At 48.1% G+C, this 21629-nt stretch overlaps 1 protein-coding gene across 7 annotated transcripts in view; it reads right to left on the bottom strand.

The window, feature by feature from the left end:
* LOC115103889 (ubiquitin carboxyl-terminal hydrolase 34-like) overlaps positions 1-21629 on the bottom strand; it is a 60350-nt gene that overhangs the window by 5836 nt on the left and 32885 nt on the right. For 5 of the 7 annotated variants that reach the window (XM_029624915.2, XM_029624918.2, XM_029624917.2 and 2 more), the window contains exons 34-68: positions 20737-20819; positions 20401-20441; positions 20079-20203; positions 19727-19879; positions 19370-19530; positions 18801-19105; positions 18184-18347; positions 17730-17795; positions 17344-17547; positions 15655-15732; positions 15272-15366; positions 14851-15023; positions 14327-14477; positions 14039-14117; positions 13883-13936; positions 13690-13785; positions 13531-13595; positions 13154-13229; positions 12954-13001; positions 12707-12772; positions 12511-12591; positions 12325-12410; positions 11556-11724; positions 11194-11268; positions 10972-11123; positions 10595-10748; positions 10194-10250; positions 9304-9408; positions 7821-7968; positions 6331-6461; positions 3411-3584; positions 2895-3068; positions 2478-2633; positions 775-932; positions 90-168 (exon numbers count right to left, since the gene is read on the bottom strand). In XM_029624915.2, coding sequence (XP_029480775.2) covers positions 90-168; positions 775-932; positions 2478-2633; positions 2895-3068; positions 3411-3584; positions 6331-6461; positions 7821-7968; positions 9304-9408; positions 10194-10250; positions 10595-10748; positions 10972-11123; positions 11194-11268; positions 11556-11724; positions 12325-12410; positions 12511-12591; positions 12707-12772; positions 12954-13001; positions 13154-13229; positions 13531-13595; positions 13690-13785; positions 13883-13936; positions 14039-14117; positions 14327-14477; positions 14851-15023; positions 15272-15366; positions 15655-15732; positions 17344-17547; positions 17730-17795; positions 18184-18347; positions 18801-19105; positions 19370-19530; positions 19727-19879; positions 20079-20203; positions 20401-20441; positions 20737-20819 — 4182 coding nt within the window. The remainder of the gene's footprint in view (positions 1-89; positions 169-774; positions 933-2477; positions 2634-2894; positions 3069-3410; positions 3585-6330; positions 6462-7820; positions 7969-9303; positions 9409-10193; positions 10251-10594; positions 10749-10971; positions 11124-11193; positions 11269-11555; positions 11725-12324; positions 12411-12510; positions 12592-12706; positions 12773-12953; positions 13002-13153; positions 13230-13530; positions 13596-13689; positions 13786-13882; positions 13937-14038; positions 14118-14326; positions 14478-14850; positions 15024-15271; positions 15367-15654; positions 15733-17343; positions 17548-17729; positions 17796-18183; positions 18348-18800; positions 19106-19369; positions 19531-19726; positions 19880-20078; positions 20204-20400; positions 20442-20736; positions 20820-21629) is intronic. The other 2 variants (XM_029624916.2, XM_029624919.2) reach the window with 1 other exon arrangement.

Genomic DNA, 21629 nt, shown 5'->3' with positions numbered 1-21629 from the left:
ATGATAATATAGAAGCCAGTGAAATGAAGCCATGAACAGTTCGTTATAAAGCCTAATAACCATCATTAGTGCAGAATGTCTGGACGTACCTCTGTCATGAGGATGAGTCCTCTGTTGAAGACCACCAGTAGTCTGTCCTCGTCGTTCTCCAACAACACACGGAAGGCACTGCGGACGGACACAAAACACACTTACACTATATCATGGACATATATACCGTAGTTCACAGTGCTTTCATCTCAAAAGTAAAACAGTGCCCATATGATTCTCTAAAAGGCATCAGACATCTCTCTGGTTAAGTTGCCGTGAGTTCATATTTTTGATTAAACTCTGCAGATGCTTCGTATCTGGGCCGTGTTTTAGGGCATGCGACGGAATAAAAAACAACAACGTTTTGGCCCTCTTTTTGTGTCCTATTGGACCATTCCAGGTAGTCCCTGTTTCAGTCTATTTTCTTCAACGTGGTGCCTGATGAACATGATCCTGGTGGCAAGTGTGTGTGTGTGTGCGATCCCCTCTCTGTGTGTGCGATCCCATCTGTGTGTGTGTGTGTGTGTGTGTGCGCGTGAGCCCCTCTGTGCGCGCGCGCGAGCCCCTCTGTGCGCGCGCGCGAGCCCCTCTGTGGAGCGATGGGTAACGATGCTTAGTGGGTGACTGTTGTTGATGTGTGCAGAGGGTCCCTGGTTCGCGCCCGGGGACGGTCTAAAGTTATACTGTTACATCCCCTCCGAGTGCGGCGACCCCCTCCGCGTGCGGCGACTCCCTCTGTGTTACCTGATGAGTGTGGTCCAGCAGGAGCGTCCATCCAGGCAGCGGAGGTAGCAGCTGATGGTGGTCTTCTTAAACTGCTTGACATCCTCCAGCTCCTCCTCCCTCATGTCCGACCGCTGGGCCACAAACAGCTGCATCAGGTTGAACAGCTCCTCCACTGCCTGCAGGGTGACAAACACACAGACACACCAGACAGTGGTCAGAGATGTAGGGGGACAAACACACAGACACACCAGACAGTGGTCAGAGATGTAGGGGGACAAACACAGACACACCAGACAGTGGTCAGAGATGTAGGGGGACAAACACACAGACACACCAGACAGTGGTCAGAGATGTAGGGGGACAAACACACAGACACACCAGACAGTGGTCAGAGATGTAGGGGGACAAACACACAGACACACCAGACAGTGGTCAGAGATGTAGGGGGACAAACACACAGACACACCAGACAGTGGTCAGAGATGTAGGGGACAAACACACAGACACACCAGACAGTGGTCAGAGATGTAGGGGACAAACACAGACACACCAGACAGTGGTCAGATATGTAGGGGACAAACACACAGACACACCAGACAGTGGTCAGAGATGTAGGGGGACAAACACACAGACACACCAGACAGTGGTCAGAGATGTAGGGGGACAAACACAGACACACCAGACAGTGGTCAGAGATGTAGGGGGACAAACACACCAGACAGTGGTCAGAGATGTAGGGGGACAAACACACCAGACAGTGGTCAGAGATGTAGGGGGACAAACACACCAGACAGTGGTCAGAGATGTAGGGGGACAAACACACCAGACAGTGGTCAGAGATGTAGGGGGACAAACACACCAGACAGTGGTCAGAGATGTAGGGGGACAAACACACCAGACAGTGGTCAGAGATGTAGGGGACAAACACACCAGACAGTGGTCAGAGATGTAGGGGGACAAACACACCAGACAGTGGTCAGCGATGTAGGGGGACAAACATACCAGACAGTGGTCAGCGATGTAGGGGGACAAACACACCAGACAGTGGTCAGAGATGTAGGGGGACAAACACACCAGACAGTGGTCAGAGATGTAGGGGGACAAACACACCAGACAGTGGTCAGAGATGTAGGGGAACAAACACACCAGACAGTGGTCAGAGATGTAGGGGGACAAACACACCAGACAGTGGTCAGAGATGTAGTGGGACAAACACACCAGACAGTGGTCAGAGATGTAGGGGGACAAACACACCAGACAGTGGTCAGAGATGTAGTGGGACAAACACACCAGACAGTGGTCAGAGATGTAGTGGGACAAACACACCAGACAGTGGTCAGAGATGTAGGGGGACAAACACACCAGACAGTGGTCAGAGTGGCAACAGAGACAAACGCAAATCAACCTCATACCGGAGTCAGAGAGACTACGTAGAAACATCTCAGAGGCCTAGCCCCTACTACTATCCATCTGATCTCCTCATGAAGTGCTTAGAGGATGATAGTGGACAAGGCACAAGGGACTAATGAATCGCCTGAGGGGTCATGGACACAGGCAGTATAACAGAGGCATAAGATATGTCGACCTGACGCAGTGAGAGAGAAAAAAAGACAGACGGAGAGTCACACGAACAGACAACACACACCAGCACCCAGTCAAATCAGGTCATCTTCCCATTACACACAAAGGGACAGAGTCAGTCAGTCAGCTGGACCACCCACCCCTGGGTACTGGCTGGCGTGCGGCGTCAGGTTCTTGAAGGCCCACTGGATGTTCTGGTGCGAGGCCAGCTGGCGGGTGAAGGCGGGCGACTGCTCGCAGCACATCCTCAGGATGCCGTAGTACGCCGGCAGCATTCCCCGGTTGAACAGCACCACCTGTTGGTAAATCATTGCAGGCAGGCTTTCAGACTCACCTCTAGCAACTGGCCCACCTTCATTCTTTGGCGGTTGTGTTTTTGCTTGTAACATTTTGTACATTTTCAATGTGTTCCTGGATAAATTGCTCAGAAAAAGTTGAGTTCTCTCCGCTCTCTTTGCCAGTGGAAGGCGCTTCTTTCACTGAAGGTTATAACTATTGAACTGTTGTACGTTTTTGAATAATTAGGGGGGTTTGCAGCTAAAATGTATTATTTCCACCTCCTGGTCGTCGTGGTCGGCCAGGATGTAGTTGAAGGCGATGTTCTTAGTGACCACGGGGTTCTGGACGACCAGACGGACGTTCTCAGGACACTCCATACACACGTTGTACCAGAAGGAGAGGAGGGCCTGCTTGTTGTGGTTAGTGGCGATGGCTGGTTCAGACAGCTTGGGCTGAGAGGGGAGGGACATGGAGAAAGATCAGAGAAGTTCTCTTACTGCAACTCAATTATTTCATTACTATCACTAGTTATTATTCAATAAGGTGTGTACAGGTGAACACACCACAGAGGAAGAGAAAAAGGAACCAAACTAATCTAAATTAAACTAATAGACTTCATTTTCATGCCGTGAGATGAACCAAAACGCATGTATTTAATTATTCTAGTGTGGTGCAGTGAATGCACAAAGAGACTAACTTCTAAATGACTAATGTGACAAATCTAATCCCACTCTCATTTAGCCCACTCAATTCTTCCCAAAGCAGACAAAGCCCTTTCAACCCCCCCCACTCACCTGGAAGAGGTTCCATAGGTCCATGAAGTAACCGGAGAACATGAGCTTCTCCGTCTTGGAGATGAGGCAGTAGGTCATGAAGCTGAAGTACTGCACCAGCTTGGTGGTCCCATGCACCGCCGCGTCCACGTAGAGCTTGGCCCGACCCAGCAGGCCCAGAAGCAGGTTGTACACCTGGTACAGGAGCAAAAGGGAAAGACTACAGATATTTTTCGGTATTTTTCGTTTTCACACTAAATAAACACAATTTCAAAACAGCTCCTGTGAAACACGTACACTTCCATCTAATCGTTGTACATAATGTATCTTGTCAATAAATTGTATTATGTAAGTCTCCTTCACGGGTTGTAAATTACATCCACTTCTCCCAGTTTCAATAAAATATCTGTACTTGAAGTCTTCGAACTAGAAGATATCTGAGCAGGTGATCAAAAAATACCAGAAAATGGATATTATTGCCAAGACCTGATTGGTCGAAACGTCACTGATGATGGAAACCGTTTGACTTGAGCCCATTATAATTGTATAATACGCTCATTAGTAGTAGTCTTGTTATGGATTTGGTTGTTGGAGCTTGTTATTGTAGTGGCAAAGGGGAAGCACAGAACGTGTAGGTCTCAGGTCAGACACTGTTAGTGCTGTATATTAAGATGCTAAGGAAGTAGGTAAAAAAGCAACAGTTGGGTTGCTGTTGAGCTAAGTTAGTTTCTGAGGAACAAGGGCAAGGAGAGGACAATAGTTGGGTTGCTGTTGACCTAAGTTAGTTTCTGAGGAACAAGGGCAAGGAGAGGACAATAGTTGGGTTGCTGTTGAGCTAAGTTAGTTTCTGAGGAACAAGGGCAAGGAGAGGACAATAGTTGGGTTGCTGTTGAGCTAAGTTAGTTTCTGAGGGACAAGGGCAAGGAGAGGACAATAGTTGGGTTGCTGTTGAGCTAAGTTAGTTTCTGAGGAACAAGGGCAAGGAGAGGACAATAGTTGGGTTGCTGTTGAGCTAAGTTAGTTTCTGAGGGACAAGGGCAAGGAGAGGACAATAGTTGGGTTGCTGTTGAGTTAAGTTAGTTTCTGAGGAACAAGGGCAAGGAGAGGACAATAGTTGGGTTGCTGTTGAGCGAAGTTAGTTTCTGAGGGACAAGGGCAAGGAGAGGACAATAGTTGGGTTGCTGTTGAGCGAAGTTAGTTTCTGAGGGACAAGGGCAAGGAGAGGACAATAGTTGGGTTGCTGTTGAGTTAAGTTAGTTTCTGAGGAACAAGGGCAAGGAGAGGACAATAGTTGGGTTGCTGTTGAGCGAAGTTAGTTTCTGAGGGACAAGGGCAAGGAGAGGACAATAGTTGGGTTGCTGTTGAGCGAAGTTAGTTTCTGAGGGACAAGGGCAAGGAGAGGACAATAGTTGGGTTGCTGTTGAGTTAAGTTAGTTTCTGAGGAACAAGGGCAAGGAGAGGACAATAGTTGGGTTGCTGTTGAGCGAAGTTAGTTTCTGAGGGACAAGGGTAAGGAGAGGACAATAGTTGAAGAGGGAGGAAACATCTGCGAGGGGGGCCAGAGGGGCGCCAATGACACTAACTGCAGCTTTCTCTCCCTCACAGACACACTGGCCCACAAAAGGTTCTGGACACTAACAAAGAGGCACAGACCTAGTTTCCGCCCAGCAACAGAGACTAATTGTTTATCTTAGACATACAAGAAGGGGAAATCCGCCTAGTCGGGGTATAAATATATGCTTGTGTAACTTGCATGCAGGGCCGGGTCCTTGCCTCTCTGCCGCCCTAGGCGAGACGCACACAAAAAAAGGACCTTGGCTGGTGTTTACTGGGGTGCAGCCTACCATGTCGACCAGCCGTGGAATTTTAGGAATGCCCATACACCCGGTAGGCCCACCATTTGTAAAACAGGCCACTGCATTGGCTTTATTGGTCCTGTGACTAATCAATTTGGCTATTTAAGCTCCGAATGTCAGCTACCCAACTTCATCAGGAGTTACCCTGAGCCTATTTGCAATGTGTTTGCACAACACGTAATATAAACAGAATTCAAGGAGAGCCGCACACTCCAGGAGCTCAGATGCAATAATTTAATGTCCAACGTGTCGACAGACGAGCCGTCTTCATCAGGGTAGAATCAACACGTAATGCAGAAATATTAGATTTTTTCGCTATGGTCAACTTGTTAAAAATACACAAACTTGAAACCACTGATCATGACAAAGGGGGGGAAACTCCTGGACAACAGTTGTGATTGTGGATTCTATATTGTCCATGTTACTTTGACCTGTCCTGTTTTCAGGATATGTTGTTTGTTAACGTGACAGCGCATTTGTCGTCGTCGATTGGGCGCCATTTATTTTGATCAGAGAAACCTGCACGATGATAAAAAAAGTGTCCGTCTTAATACATTGTCGTACGTTTTGATCTCCAGCCTGTTGGCTACAGAAAAGGCCACATACTCTTTCTACGATATCTGACATGTGATTTATGTTCGATTTTCTTTTTGACGGAACGTTGGTGGCGCGCCGCATCTCAGCAATATAGCATCCTGGAGAAGTGCGCTGGGAATGGACAAGTGAAATAGCTCATCACAGGGCGGCATCAGAGCACACCTAAAAAGCCCATATGCCACTGGTTGAAAGAAATTGTAATTGTTTTTGGCCAGAATTCCATGAGGTTTTATGTGTTTTTGTTGGTGCGCCTTGGTCAGTTTAGATCAGAAAATGGCGCCCTCAAGTCAGTCTGCCGCCATAGGCGGACGCCTAATCCTGCCCAACGAGCAGGCCGGCCATGCTGGCATGTTACGCTATTTAGCTGAAGCATCCAGGCTGGGTGAATAAATCTGGTTTGAGCGTTTCTCAGTGTCCGACTGTACCTGGAGTCGAACCTAAACAGGAATAAAAACACAGGGAGGAAAGACTGTGGCGTGTAACCGTACCTGGTGGAGCACCACGGTGGTGTCGGGGGACAGGGGCAGGTCCCGCGTGGGGATGTGGAGGGAACGCGTGGAGCGGAACATCTGGCGGAACGAGTTGCTGGGAATCAGGGAGACCAGGAGGTAGGCTGCCGCTGGAGGGTCAGAAAGAGAACTTCAGAGTTGGAGCAGCGTTTAGCCTAAATGTCTGTCTTTTAAAGAAAGATTTCTAGGCTAACTACACACAATCGTTCTTTTGCTAGAGTGAGAAGAGAAGGATGGGGATGAGTGCAGTGGACAGCAGTGGTACCTAGCTCTCTGTTGGTTCTCTGTGAGGTGGGGATGGAAGCGAGAGAGGGAGTAACATATAAAACAAGTTGAAAAGGGCACTTAAGGAACCTGTTTTAGGGGATTGTTTTATGGGGAAAGTTTTGTAACCTACACTATATATATATTTTTTTATTTTACCATTATTTAACCAGGTAGGCAAGTTGAGAACAAGTTCTCATTTACAATTGCGACCTGGCCAAGATAAAGCAAAGCAGTTCGACACATACAACAGAGTTACACATGGAGTAAAACAAACATACAGTCAATAATACAGTACAAAAATAAGTCTATATACAATGTGAGCAAATGAGGTGAGATAAGGGAGGTAAAGGCAAAATAAAGGCCATGGTGGCGAAGTAAATACACGCGCAACGCCAAGCAATGGCTGAAGAGGTGTAAAACTCGTTGCCATTGGACTCTGGAACAGCGGAAACTTGTTCTCTGGACTGATGAATCACGCAGTCCGACGGACTAATCTTGCTTTGGCGGATGCCAGGAGAACACAACCTGCCCCAATGCATAGTGCCAACTGTAATGTTTGGTGGAGGAGGAATAATGGTCTGGGGCTGTTTTTCATGGTTCGGGCTAGGCCCTTTAGATCCAGTGAAGGGAAATCTTAACGCTATAGCATACAATGACATTCTAGACAATTCCGTACTCCCGACTTTGTAGCAACAGTTTGGAGAAGGCCCTTTCCTGTTTCAGCATGACAATGCCCCTGTTCTGCCCCTGAACAAGGCAGTTAACCAACTGTTCCTAGGTGGTCATTGAAAATAAGAATTTGTTCTTAACTGCCTTGCTTAGTTAAATAAAGGTAAAATAAAATTTAAACAAAGCGAAGTCCATACAGAAATGGTTTGTCAAGATTGGTGTGAAAGAACTTGACTGGCCCGCAGAGCCCTGACCTCAACCCCATTGAACACTTTGGGATGAATTGGAAGGCCTATTTGCCCAAAATAAATGCCCAACCTCACTAATGTTCGTGGCTGAAAGGAAGCAAGAACCCGCAGGAATGTTCCAACATCTAGTGGAAAGCCTTCCCAAAAGAAGGAAAGGGGGACCAACTCCATATTAATGGCCATGATTTTGGAATGAGATGTTTGACGAGCAGGTGTCCATATACTTTTGGCCATGTAGTGTAGTTCGTAAGAACTTCCAGACAGAGACATCACAAGTGTTCTTACAGGTGCGGACACGGGGGTAGTTGTGGGCCAGTAGGAAGCGCTCCACCCAGTTCTCCATGTTCTGCAGCACCCAGCTGTGAGCCAGCTTGTTCCTGGGGGTCTGCACCGCCAACCAGTCCAGACACTGGCTAGGGTTGTACTCTATCACCTGGGAGAGAACACACACACACACACAAAAAAAGGATAAGATTCTGAATATTTTAGGCAACGACGTCAAGATCAACTGAAATAACTTGACTAAGTGAATTAAGGACAAATACATAGATACATTTATGTTTAACTGAAGTCACTTGATAAAGAACAATTAATCAGATGAACCTATGTGACTATGTTCACTCCAAGCTCATCATTAAGTTCAGTACTCTGGGACTGAACACCTCCCTCTGCAACTGGATCCTGGACTTCCTGTCGGGACGCCCCCAGGTGGTGAGGGTAAGCAACAACACATCCGCCACTCTGACCAACACTGGGGTCCCTCAGGGGTGCGTGCTTAGTCCCTTCCTGTACTCACTATTCACCCAGGACTGCTTGGCAACACCTAACTCCAACACCATCATTAAGCTCGCTGACGACACTACGGTGGTAGACCTGATCACCGACGACAAGACAGCCTATAGGGAGGTCAGTGACCTGGCAGTGTGCTGCCAAGACAACAACCTCTCCCTCAATGTCAGCAAGACATCGTGGACAACAGGAAACGGAGAACCAGGCACGCACCCATCCGCGCGATGTAGTGGCGCGGGTCGAGAGCTTCAAGTTCCTCACTAAGGAATTAACACGGTCCACACACACCAACACGACAATGCCTCTTGCCCCTCAGGAGGCTGAAACGATTTGGCATGGGCCCTCAGATTCTCAAAAACGTCTACAGCTGCACCATTGAGAGCATCTTGACTGGCTGCGTCACCGCTTGGTACGGCAACTGCTTGGTATACCGACCGCAAGGCGCTACAGAGGCCAGTGTGTACGGCCCAGTACATCACTGAGGCAGAGCTCCCTGCCATCCAGGCCATCGATACCAGGCGGTGTCAGAGGAAAGCTCTAAAAATTGCCAAAGACTCCAAGTCATAGACAGTTCTCTCAGCTACTGTATGGCGAGCGGTCTGGAACCAACGGGACCCTGAACAGCTTCTACCCCCAAGCCATTAGACAGCTACATAGCTACCTGGACTATCTGCATTGACCCTTTTTGCACCAACTCTTTTGACTCATCACATACGCTGTTGCTACTGTTTATTATCTATCCTGTTGCCTAGTCACTCTACCCCCTACCTATATGTACATATCTACCTCAATTACCTTGTACATCGACTTGGCTATATACACACACACATGGTACCAGTACCAAGCTAGTTATTTATTCCTTGTATTATTTATATTTTTCTATCTGCACTGTTGGGAAGGGCCCGTACCGGTCACCGTTTACGAAGCATGTGACAAATAACATGAGATTTGATGTTTGTGTGTGTGTGTGTGACCGTACCTCCCAGATCCTCTGTAGGATGTAAGAGGCGAAGGAAGGCATGCCCGGAGGACCACCTGACAGCTCCATCAGCATGGTGAGCAGCTTGAAGAAAGGGTTTGCCGCCTAGACGAGGAGAAGCGGAAGACGGAGAGCAGGGTGGAGATGAGAGGGAGAGAGAGGGACGGAGAGCAGGGTGGAGATGAGGAGAGGGAGAGAGAGGGACGGAGATGAGGAGAGGGAGAGAGAGGGACGGAGATGAGGAGAGGGAGAGAGAGGGACGGAGATGAGGAGAGGGAGAGAGAGGGACGGAGATGAGGAGAGGGAGAGAGAGGGACGGAGATGAGGAGAGGGAGAGAGAGGGACGGAGATGAGGAGAGGGAGAGAGAGGGACGGAGATGAGGAGAGGGAGAGAGAGGGACGGAGAGCAGGGTGGAGATGAGGAGAGGGAGAGAGAGGGACGGAGAGCAGGGTGGAGATGAGAGGGAGAGAGAGGGACGGAGAGCAGGGTGGAGATGAGAGGGAGAGAGAGGGACGGAGAGCAGGGTGGAGATGAGAGGGAGAGAGAGGGACGGAGAGCAGGGTGGAGATGAGGAGAGGGAGAGAGAGGGACGGAGAGCAGGGTGGAGATGAGGAGAGGGAGAGAGAGGGACGGAGAGCAGGGTGGAGATGAGGAGAGGGAGAGAGAGGGACGGAGAGCAGGGTGGAGATGAGGAGAGGGAGAAGCGGGAGACGGAGAGCAGGGTGGAGATGAGGAGAGGGTGAGAGAGGGACGGAGAGCAGGGTGGAGATGAGGAGAGGTACGGAGAGAAAGAAGTAGAGAACATGAGGGACAAATTGAGATTTGTACAAACTAATAATTGAGTTGGATAATAGACAGAGCATTATGTATTAAAAGTATAGGTTCTCACATCAGTGCTTACCTCAGGCGTCAGTTTAGCGATAGAGGTGAAGAGCATGGATACAATCTGGAATAAAAACACAGGAGAAATTATGCCCCTGTATATAATAATAATTTGGTGGGTGCCTATATATGTCCTATTTCAAACATGTAAAAGTCTGTATTAATATCAATTGTGCTTTTTGCAAATCCCAACTCTCTCTGAGACACCCTCGGAGAGTGAGGTCACGGCCAGGGTCTACCATTAACAACGGCGACGTGTTTGTTTGTGGGTGCGTGCGTTAGTGTGTGTGTGTGTGTGCGCGAGCGTTAAACGTACGTGCTCGGCCAGAGTCTACCATTAACATCGGCGACGTGTTTGTTTGTGGGTGCGTGCGTTAGTGTGTGTGTGTGCGCGAGCGTTAAACGTACGTGCTCGGCCAGGCGGTTGTTGTAGCGACACAGGCTGAAGATGAGGTTGCAGGTCTGCCTGATGTTGATGCCGTCTCGGATGTGCTGGAAGAGGAAGGGGAAGCCTTTCCCCCCGGTCAGGGCTGCCATGTCACTCTGGGACAGAGTCAGGTGTCTGGAGAGAGAGGGAGGGGGAAAAGGAGATTAGAAAGAAGACGAAAAATTAAGCATATGAAGAAGGGTGAGGATTTGATACAGACAACAGTGAAAATATTGGGTGCTATATGTGGTAGTATTTCTAGCTAACTTCTGGGAAATATTACCAACACTATGTTGTGCTGTACCAGTGCCAGAGACTGCTTTTCCTGTGTCCCAAGTGGTGCCACGCAGCGCCCTACCTCTCAGAGCGGGACTGTTCCACCAGCAGGGCGATGAGAGCTATCATCTTCTCCAAGGCGGCAGGGCGGTACTTCTCTTCTGCCAGGGATAAGATGTCCTCCTCCTCATCCTCCTCTTCTCCCTCCTCCTCAGACAGCACCTCCACCTGGGGCTAGGGGGGGCAGGTTATTACACACCCAATCACAGAAACACACACACACACACAACTAGTGTTTACTTACGTTCTCAGGCCCCTTGGTGCCCATGTAGAAGTGCACCATGATGGAAATGGCTTGTAGGGACAGAAGGAACTGACTCTGGAGGTATGAGAAAAGAAAAAACAAAACAGACTTAACAAAAACCTTGTTCTCTAAAAACCCTTTCAGCCATGTATTTTGGTGAGGTAATGCCAAGGTCATGGGGTTCAAGCCCTGCAGGAATCACAGAAAACATGTGCACTCAGAGAGCAGGCTCTGGTCAAAAGTAGTACACTCTCTTGGTTATAGGGTGCCATATGGGGCTCATTTTTACACACTTAAGTCCTTTGGGATAAAAGTGTCAAGAGTGTTTTCCTATAAAATGACAATTGTTATCAACAACCCACCTCCTCCTCTCCCATCTTGGCGAACTCGTAGAGGAAGGCGAAGTACTCAGTCAGGTGTTTGCTGTGGGGCTTGACGCCGTGTTCCATGATGGACAGCAGCGTCTTGACGAAGCGCGTCACGCACGAGCGGCTGCCAATGTCCTCCACCGGCCCGTCCATGTCGTCAGACCTGGAGGCAGCACACAGGAAGTGACACCAGACAACTTGTGAGGTCATGTTCATTACCAAACAAATGAAGATGGACTGAAACAAAGGGACTACCTAGACTTGTTCAATGAGTAACTCATTTTCATTTCCTTTTGCAAAGCATTTTGAAACGTTCTCTGTTGAGTACCCTAATGAACATGATCCAGGTGATAGTAGAATTAAACATGTAGTTCTCCCCGAGTTTTTCCCAAAAATTATAAATCGATACTTCTTTTGTTTGTGACCATTTTCCTCAATGTTTTGCCACAAAACTCTCCAGGTGCCCATAGTGCTAGGGCAACAAGGTGACACATGGCCAGCTAATGACACCGACAACACGGTGATGTCATGCTGCCATGCCTCTAGTTTCAGCAAAACATGATCAGCTCAAGAGCCACGTTATAGACTCATGGGATATCAGAAGCCAGTTTAATCTGGGAAAAATTCAACAACAAAAAGATTATATAATTATGTGTAAGCCATCAATTGTTAACATTATAAAGCATACAAATTAACATGTTTCTCAGGTTGTGAGTGATTGAGTGGGTGGATGATTGATTGGTACACATGCAACCAGTCCTACCCGTCCTCCATGCCAGGTTGTAGGTAGAGGTGGGCGTGGACTGGCCGTAGCCTCTGGATGACGTGGATACACAGCCTCTGAAACATCTGATGGGGGACAACAGGGTAGAGAGTATGAGTGAGTGAGTGAGTGTGAGTGAGTGAGTGAGTGAGTGTGACCGCCGAATAATCTGATTGGGGCTCTCACCTGTCGAACAATCTGATTGGGGCACTTGATGAGGATCTGCATTGGCCACCAGTTGTCATCAGCCATGCGGTCCAAAAACCACTGAAAGTCCATGACAACATGAGAACAGGAAGTTAGCAATTACCCCGCTAATGATTGAAAACCATTTCAGCACAATGTGTTCCCGGATTTGTCCTTCAACAAACAGTCAATTCACCTCGCAGGCCGCCTGGCTGTTGTTGAATTGTTTGGTCAGTAGCTCGATCCACTGCAGCATGGTGGGCTGAAAACACACAGACAACATTTAGACAAACCCTTGCTATAAGTTACAGACCATCTTCCACACGGTATAAAACAGAGGGCAAAAAAAAAAAAAAAAAAAAAAGCTGAAAAATTAACCAGACTGCAATTGAAGCTGGCAACTAGAGAGAGCCATCCACTGACAGTAAGGAAGGACAACTCACCTTTTCCTTGGAGTGAATGAACGTCTCCAGGACAAATGATGTGCTAAGCTGTAACCAAGGAGGAGAAGTGTGAGAGTGGAAAGTATATTCAAAAAGTGGAAAGGTAAAACCATAAAAAATTAAACGGTGAAAAAAGGTCAAGGATTTTTCGAATGAAGTTCTACGGTTGCGAATAAGGCTTTAGTGGAGTGCGGTCGTACCTTGGCAGTCATGAGGGAGATGGCTTTGGGGTCTGGTAAAGTGCTAGGGATGCTGCTGCAAAGTTGCCACATGAACCTGTAGGTAAGAGTGGCGAGAGAGTCACAACACTGATCTCAGACCAGTTGATCCGCCAAGGCAAAACTACATCCTACATAACTTGCACTATGTTAATAGATCAAGACCACATTTGATTGCATATGAGCTTTAATTGAGACAGTATTTCATAAGTAAAATCAATTTGGTTATACATTTCAGGGTAAAGTCAAGGGCACACAAGCAAAGTACTGTTAACATAAACTCTCAATTATATCACATCTGCATTCTAGCTTCAGAAAAGGTACAGTCTTGACGGCTAGTACAAAAATGTGTCACTGACCCAAAGTACGTGTGCTCGAAAATGTTCTTGTCCTGGAGAAACTGCATGTTGTCTTGCCAAATCCACTGAGTAGAGAAAATAAAATAAAAACACAGAATAAGAGAGAGAATTTAGAATGTGAGAAAGGAGAGTGCAATGAGATTGTGACCAGCCGGGTACCTCGAGTAGATCTGGAGAAACGTCAAAGTTGAAGTCCTTGCCATTTTCCTCCTCTAGCTCCACTCTCTTGTAGAAAAGCATGTAGGCGCTGTGGGTCTGGAGTGCGAGACGCGGGACAAACGGTCAACTTTAAAACCCATCGTTTTATTAAACGAAATTTAAACATTCGAAAATGATTTACAAGGAAACTGACCTTCTCAAAGGAGAAGTCCATGAACTTGTCGGTGACAGAGTCATACGTTTTTGTCTAAAAGACAAAATATGTAGGCGAGACAAAACATTGAAATATTTAAAAAGGTATTAATTAACAGTAAAACATTGAAGCCGTGTCTTTTTTGTGTGGATTTACCGTCATCTCTCCACCGAAGCACTCGGAGGCTAGCTGGGCTGAGTCAAAGGGCTTCACCTCGGCATCGTTGAATAAGTACCTGAGAAAAGCAAACAAATGACCTTAATGACAGTCGGTTGTATTCCCTAAAATTCAAAAGCATCCAGATATCAAAAGGCGTGTCATGAATGAATCTCCATGTAAAGGGACAATAAAAGTGTATCGTAAGACAATAACATGAGACCTCTATTTTTTTTTAAATTCCCCCACTGATCTGATTTCAATACTAGAGCCAGAGATATTCCTCACCATTTGTTATTCTTGTAGGCGTGCGGGTTGACGATGTCTCGGATGAAACTGTAGTAATGGCCGCCGTCGGCCGTGCCCGTGTGAACCGTGACGCCGATGAGGTCGTACTCGTAGCTCTCCGCCACCTTGGCCTCACCCTCCTCCCGGAAACCTGTAGTAGGACATAGTGGACCACATCAATGACCAACCCATTCCTCCAATTATTGGTCCAGCTAGCCTCTGATAGGCTAGATAGATGAAGATACCAAGAGGATAAAAACTTTATATTAAATCACCGATAAATCACTGGGGAGCATTCGAGGTGCAGACATGACTTTGTTTTCAAATATTTGTTTTTCTAACCAGCACATGTGTCCTCTTTCTACAGACTGCGAAAAAGGAATTATCCGCAAATTGCTACTCAACCCGATTTCAAAACACACCGACTAGTACAGTGATACAAGTGAATTTAGTACAGAGCCTATGAGAACCAAATCATGCAGTTGGTGGGGGGGGGGTCTGTCGGAACAGGAAGTGACGCGTACCCTCTTTCCTGTCGCCCTTGGCCATGAGGAAGTCCTCAGTGTAGGGGGTCATATCGAGGCGCAGGGGGAAAGAGAAGTGCGTGTTGACCTTCTCCTTCATCATGGTGACCATGTTGAAGGTGTAGCGCATGGTGTTGAAGCTCAGGATGCGAGGCAGCTTCTTGAAGCAGGCCCTGGAAAGGAGAAGGATCGAGAAAGGGAAGGGAGATTAATATAAGCACAGGTCTTGTACAAAAAAAAAAAAAACTAGAGACGTCAATAAGTTATTTTTTCAAATGGTAAAACCAACATCAACTAGTGGAAAACCAGCCAACCATTCCAAAAATGTCTAGTACACAACTACGACGGCCAGCGTAGGATAGTTGGCTTATTTTCAGTAGAAACCAGCAGGGTCCTCTTCATGAGGTTCGCGTTGACTCACCTCTTCTCTGCGCGTACTTTCTTGCCACACTGGGAGCAGGTGTACATGTTGTCCCCCTCCAGAGTGTCCTTGATGGTCACCTCGTCCAGAGATTCCTGAGGAAGCACGAAGACAAGTCTCTAGCAACATGCCAAGCAGTACTATATGCCCACTAGAATTAGGAGCATAGAAAATACACCGGACTAACAGAGTCCGACATAGGATGACTTGAGGAGAAGTTGCCATTTGCAAGAGTAAGAATTCCAAGCTGAATAGAAGGAGGCAGTGTGATACTACAGTGCTATGTGATTTGAGACGTGTGATTGGAAGGTAAACCCCAGTCTATAACACTTGGTTGCACTTCTAAATGACGTCAACGGTGTTGATGGCGATGTTGTCCTTACGTAGATGTTCTTCATGTCGGCCACCTGGCACCTGACTGTGTAGAACTCCTCGGCTGTCTGACTCACGTGGTCACAGTCCTGTTGGACGGGGAAAATGACTTGAATGAGAATGTGTGTGTAAAGCCACACAAGTGCAATAAACACATGTAGGGCAACATTTTGTAGTGAATTTTTGTAGTGCAAAGGAATAGGTTTCAAGACTAGTCATTCAACTGAGACTGCTCTTCTCTGTATCACGGAGGCGCTCCGCACTGCTAAAGCTAACTCTCTCTCCTCTGCTCTCATCCTTCTAGACCTATCGGCTGCCTTCGATACTGTGAACCATCAGATCCTCCTCTCCACCCTCTCCGAGTTGGGCATCTCCGGCGCGGCCCACGCTTGGATTGCGTCCTACCTGACAGGTCGCTCCTACCAGGTGGCGTGGCGAGAATCCGTCTCCACACCACGTGCTCTCACCACTGGTGTCCCCCAGGGCTCTGTTCTAGGCCCTCTCCTATTCTCGCTATACACCAAGTCACTTGGCTCTGTCATAACCTCACATGGTCTCTCCTATCATTGCTATGCAGACGACACACAATTAATCTTCTCCTTTCCCCCTTCTGATGATCAGGTGGCGAATCGCATCTCTGCATGTCTGGCAGACATATCAGTGTGGATGACGGATCACCACCTCAAGCTGAACCTCGGCAAGACGGAGCTGCTCTTCCTCCCGGGGAAGGACTGCCCGTTCCATGATCTCGCCATCACGGTTGACAACTCCATTGTGTCCTCCTCCCAGAGCGCTAAGAACCTTGGCGTGATCCTGGACAACACCCTGTCGTTCTCAACTAACATCAAGGCGGTGGCCCGTTCCTGTAGGTTCATGCTCTACAACATCCGCAGAGTACGACCCTGCCTCACACAGGAAGCGGCGCAGGTCCTAATCCAGGCACTCGTCATCTCCCGTCTGGATTACTGCAACTCGCTGTTGGCTGGGCTCCCTGCCTGTGCCATTAAACCCCTACAACTCATCCAGAACGCCGCAGCCCGTCTGGTGTTCAACCTTCCCAAGTTCTCTCACGTCACCCCGCTCCTCCGCTCTCTCCACTGGCTTCCAGTTGAAGCTCGCATCCGCTACAAGACCATGGTGCTTGCCTACGGAGCTGTGAGGGGAACGGCACCTCAGTACCTCCAGGCTCTGATCAGGCCCTACACCCAAACAAGGGCACTGCGTTCATCCACCTCTGGCCTGCTCGCCTCCCTACCACTGAGGAAGTACAGTTCCCGCTCAGCCCAGTCAAAACTGTTCGCTGCTCTGGCCCCCCAATGGTGGAACAAACTCCCTCACGACGCCAGGACAGCGGAGTCAATCACCACCTTCCGGAGACACCTGAAACCCCACCTCTTTAAGGAATACCTAGGATAGGATAAAGTAATCCCTCTCACCCCCCTTAAAAGATTTAGATGCACTACTGTTCCACTGGATGTCATAAGGTGAATGCACCAATTTGTAAGTCGCTCTGGATAAGAGCGTCTGCTAAATGACTTAAATGTTAAATGTTAAATAGTGAAAAGTGCACAAAAACAGTAAACCTCGTAATCAAGCAGTGTGGTTTAATGCGGTTTATGATGAGTTTTGCACTTTACACAACTCTTTTGCACCAGGGAAACGTTGCAGGAAAACATTTAAAGGAGTATAGTGATTCTTACCAGCGAGACCACATTGTTGGTGATGACCCCTCCAAAGAGCGTCTTCACTGTGTTTTTCAAGTCCTGGGACATCTCCTCTATCTTGGTGATGAGGTCGGTGAAGAACTCTGTCATGTCCTTCTGCTCGCCCGTGTTCAGGGGCTGCTTGTCCATGGTGTAGGTCTTACAGAACGGGCGGGGGTTGTACGCCTTCCTCTCGCTCTCCTGGAACGAGGGATGGAGAGCGAGGGGGTAAAAATGGAAGAAAGGAGGAGCGGAGCAAAATGGAAGTAGCAGGGTCTCCACGGGGACAACGTCAGTTTGTTCCTGTCATGTGGACGGAGGAGCTAGATGAGAAGGGTGTGAGACAGAGGGCTGAGAGAGAGAGAGAGAGACCGGCTGCGTACCATGAGATAGGTGAACATCTTCTGGAGCTCCAGCAAGGTGGTCTTGTGCTTAATCTCCTCTGCGTACTGGGGAAAAAAAAGGAAAGAAAAAAAACACACAACTCTCATTAGCAAACAACATTCGCAAATACCAACATCGAAAGCATTCTTCCCGGGTGGCAGAGGGAGTGAAATAGCATGTGTGGGATGAGCATTCTTGCGCAAAATGGCTGCCGTGGATCTTCCAAGCGTGGATGTGGTGAAATTGCCCCCATACAAACTACAGCATTGTGAAAAAGGAACCACAGTAATATCATCCATTACAAATCGCTAATATAGAGCGAGGAGAGAGAGCGAGAGAACAAGACAGGGGGGGAAAAAACAACGAGGCGTAAGAAAAGAAAGAGGGAGAACAAGAGAGGAACGATAGAACAAAGAGAGGGCGTAAGAGGAGCACAGTATTTAGCGGACTGACCTTCGCAGTGAAGACGGCCTGGCGTGCCTCAGGGATCATGTAGAGCTGTTGGATCGTGGAGGCCAGGTAGCAGGTGGCCCCCAGGTTAGTGAGGCCCACGAAGCGACACTCGGCACGCACGTCGTCGTGGGGCCAGTAGTCCCACTTGTACGGGGCGTGAGAGGCTGTCAATTTAATTAACATTAACACAAATATTAATATCGTTCAGGGGCCTAATAAAATATACCGGATCTAAGATTGTTTGATGATGCTCAAATACCTTAAATCATAGCGACTTTGTGACTTTGAACCTTAATAAACCAACTTGGTTCACTCATTTGATCCGATAATGGAACTCCACGGAGCAGACATTACCAACAGGAAGGCCTGACTTCAATGGGATGCTATTTGGCTGTTTGTTTAAAACCAGCGTATATAGCATTTCTACTCCCCGCACCCCACCAAGGAAAACAGCTAGGCGCAGTTTAGGGGCGGAAACTATTTTCAGATTCTGTCAGCCAGCACAATGTCTAATTCAATGGCCATTGTATTCCCTTGGGCCCTCCTACCAATGCATTACTCTCATTGACAAATATCCCTAGTAGCATTTTCAACCGTTCTTAAAAGGTCCTTCTCACTCTGCATGTGCTGGGACATGACCCAGTTGTGAAGCAGCCTGTAGTTCTCCACCGAGCCCTTCACCGTCTCCACCAGGAGGTCGTAGGCGGCGGCGCGGGCCGCATGCGACTTGCACTTGGGCTGGGCGCGGTCGGCCAGGCTGGGAAGGAGGAAGAGGAGGTTGTGGACGTCGCGCAGGAACTCCTGGCCCTCTCGGGAGAACTTGAAGGGGGGCTTGTGTTTGAGGACGCTAGTGGCGAGGCGCAGGAGGCCCGTGAGGCCGTCGTCCTCGATGGCGCCGTCCTGCTGGTCCAGGATCTCGCGGCTGGGGAGCGGGAGACAGGTCAATGTTTGAGCAAGCAAACTTTAATTGTAGAAGTGGTTTAAAAACAATATTGTGCCGTGTATTTGAACTGAGCTGGCCTTAATTCTCCAGAAAGAACGTGGACAACGCAATCCATCACATCACATATTTCCTATATAGCGCATTTCTTTTGACCCAGGCACATGGTCCAAAGGCAGTGCACTAAACAGGCAATAGGACGCCGTTTCAGACGCAGACCTGGTCTTGGATTCATCTTGGACTCACCTCCGGATGCAGTCGGCCAGGTGTCTGGCTAAAGCATCCAGGTCCAACAGAGTGGTTTGGCTGGCGTCTTTGACGTGGATGTTGTCGATGAGCTTGCACAGCAGCCAGAAGTACTCCTTACAGCCCGTCCTCAGCACGGGCTCCTCTTCATAGTCCTCCACCTGAACACATGACCACACAGCACATCAGCTACAGAGCCCCCTTCATTTATATTAGATATAACTTGACCTAGGAATTTAATAACCCACAACAAACACATTTGTTTTAGTCAGTATACAGTACAAAACAAATTGTGCTTGTGTGTGTGTGTATATGCATCTGTCTATACGCGCAAGTGTGTACGTGTGCTGTACCCACCCGCAGTGGTTTGAGGGCCTGTGCGTCGGGGAGGAACTTGAGCAGCGTGGAGGCGGCCAGCAGCAGGAAGGACCTGTTGATGGACTCTCCCCCCTCCAGACCCGACAGGGACAGCTTGTACAGGCCGTTACACGCCTCGTGACGCACCGCCGTCTGAGAAGGCACACTCGCGTTAACCCATTCCTCTATTTGATGTTGTTACCAAGGTCACACGGATCGATTGGGTCACAGAATAGTTAGTATTCCAGTGGCATCAAAATAGAGACAATATTTTTGGATGGAAATTACCCACAAATGTTACACCGAAACAAACTGGGGGGGGTCAGTGTCTCATTATTCCCCCAGATCTCACCTCCGGGACCAGCAGGGTGAGCTTCCTGAGCCAGTCGTGGAGGTGGTCGCTGTCGGCCAGACCGGACTTGACCGTAGAGCAGCAGTGGGCCCAGCTCACCAGCAGCCACATGGAGTAGTGGGTCACTGGAACATGGGAATAACGTCGTCATTTCACATGTCTAATGTGTCATTCCTAAGAACAATGTGCTTAAGCACATACAGAATGGATAGGAGGCTATGAAAGCTCTACTTTCAGTGCAAAATGTGTGAAAAAAAAAAAAAATGTGGCTTTTAATTTCTCTTGCTGATGAACATTTAAGCATATGTAAAACGTAGCTCACCTTCATGGCGGGACCGGTGATCCGATTGGGCCTTCAAAACTCTGCAGGTGAGACAGGAAGTAAACAAAGTCAAGATAGGCTGACGGAAACCTTTAGTACAAAAACATTTCACACCGATACCCCATGTCAATAGGACAACACAACTTACAATGAATGCCTTCCTTCAAATTCAATAATTTGTTCCCGGTCTTCAAATTCAAAAGCCTTTCTTGGCATGGAGAGTGTGACCACATACATTGAGCCACACCAAACATACTTAGTAGTTAAGTACTACATATCACGCTAGTGGGTAGTGTGACCACGGAAACACAGGCCTCGTCTTCGGTGTTCTCTCACCTGTGTGCTAGGTTGTCGTAGGTGTAGGCCACGTTGATCAAGCGCTGGATCAGGTTGGTGCCTTGGACAAGGCCCAGGAAAACCTGACATGAAAAAAAATTATAATCAAGTATTACCAAGTATATCAAGTATTTAAGATACAAATAATTACCCATGGGGATAGTTTTGAAGTTCGTGTAGAGGACAAGACACCACAGGGAAGGAAGTACAGAGAGACAAAATAGCTGTGGGCAATAGAAGACTGCTTCAGAGGGAGAGAAGAGGCAATAGAAGACTGCTTCAGAGGGAGAGAAGAGGCAATAGAAGACTGCTTCAGAGGGAGAGAAGTGGCAATAGAAGACTGCTTCAGAGGGAGAGAAGAGGCAATAGAAGACTGCTTCAGAGGGAGAGAAGAGGCAATAGAAGACTGCTTCAAAGGGAGAAAATATGCAATAGAAGACTGCTTCAGAGGGAGAGAAGAGGCAATAGAAGACTGCTTCAGGGGGAGAGAAGAGGAAACAGAAGACTGCTTCAGGGGGAGAGAAGAGGAAATAGAAGACTGCTTCAAAGGGAGAGAAGAGGCAATAGAAGACTGCTTCAGAGAGAGAGAAGAGGAAATAGAAGACTGCTTCAGGGGGAGAGAAGAGGAAATAGAAGACTGCTTCAGGGGGAGAGAAGAGGAAATAGAAGACTGCTTCAAAGGGAGAAAAGATGCAATAGAAGACTGCTTCAGAGCGAGAGAAGAGGCAATAGAAGACTGCTTCAGAGGGAGAGAAGAGGAAATAGCAGACTGCTTCAGAGGGAGAGAAGAGTAAATAGAAGACTGCTTCAAAGGGAGAGAAGAGGCAATAGAAGACTGCTTCAGAGAGAGAGAAGAGGAAATAGAAGACTGCTTCAGGGGGAGAGAAGAGGAA

The sequence above is a fragment of the Oncorhynchus nerka genome, linkage group LG21 (genome assembly GCF_034236695.1).
Source record: "Oncorhynchus nerka isolate Pitt River linkage group LG21, Oner_Uvic_2.0, whole genome shotgun sequence".
NCBI classification, from domain to species: domain Eukaryota; kingdom Metazoa; phylum Chordata; class Actinopteri; order Salmoniformes; family Salmonidae; genus Oncorhynchus; species Oncorhynchus nerka.
This window is presented reverse-complemented; position numbering and strand designations above follow the sequence as displayed.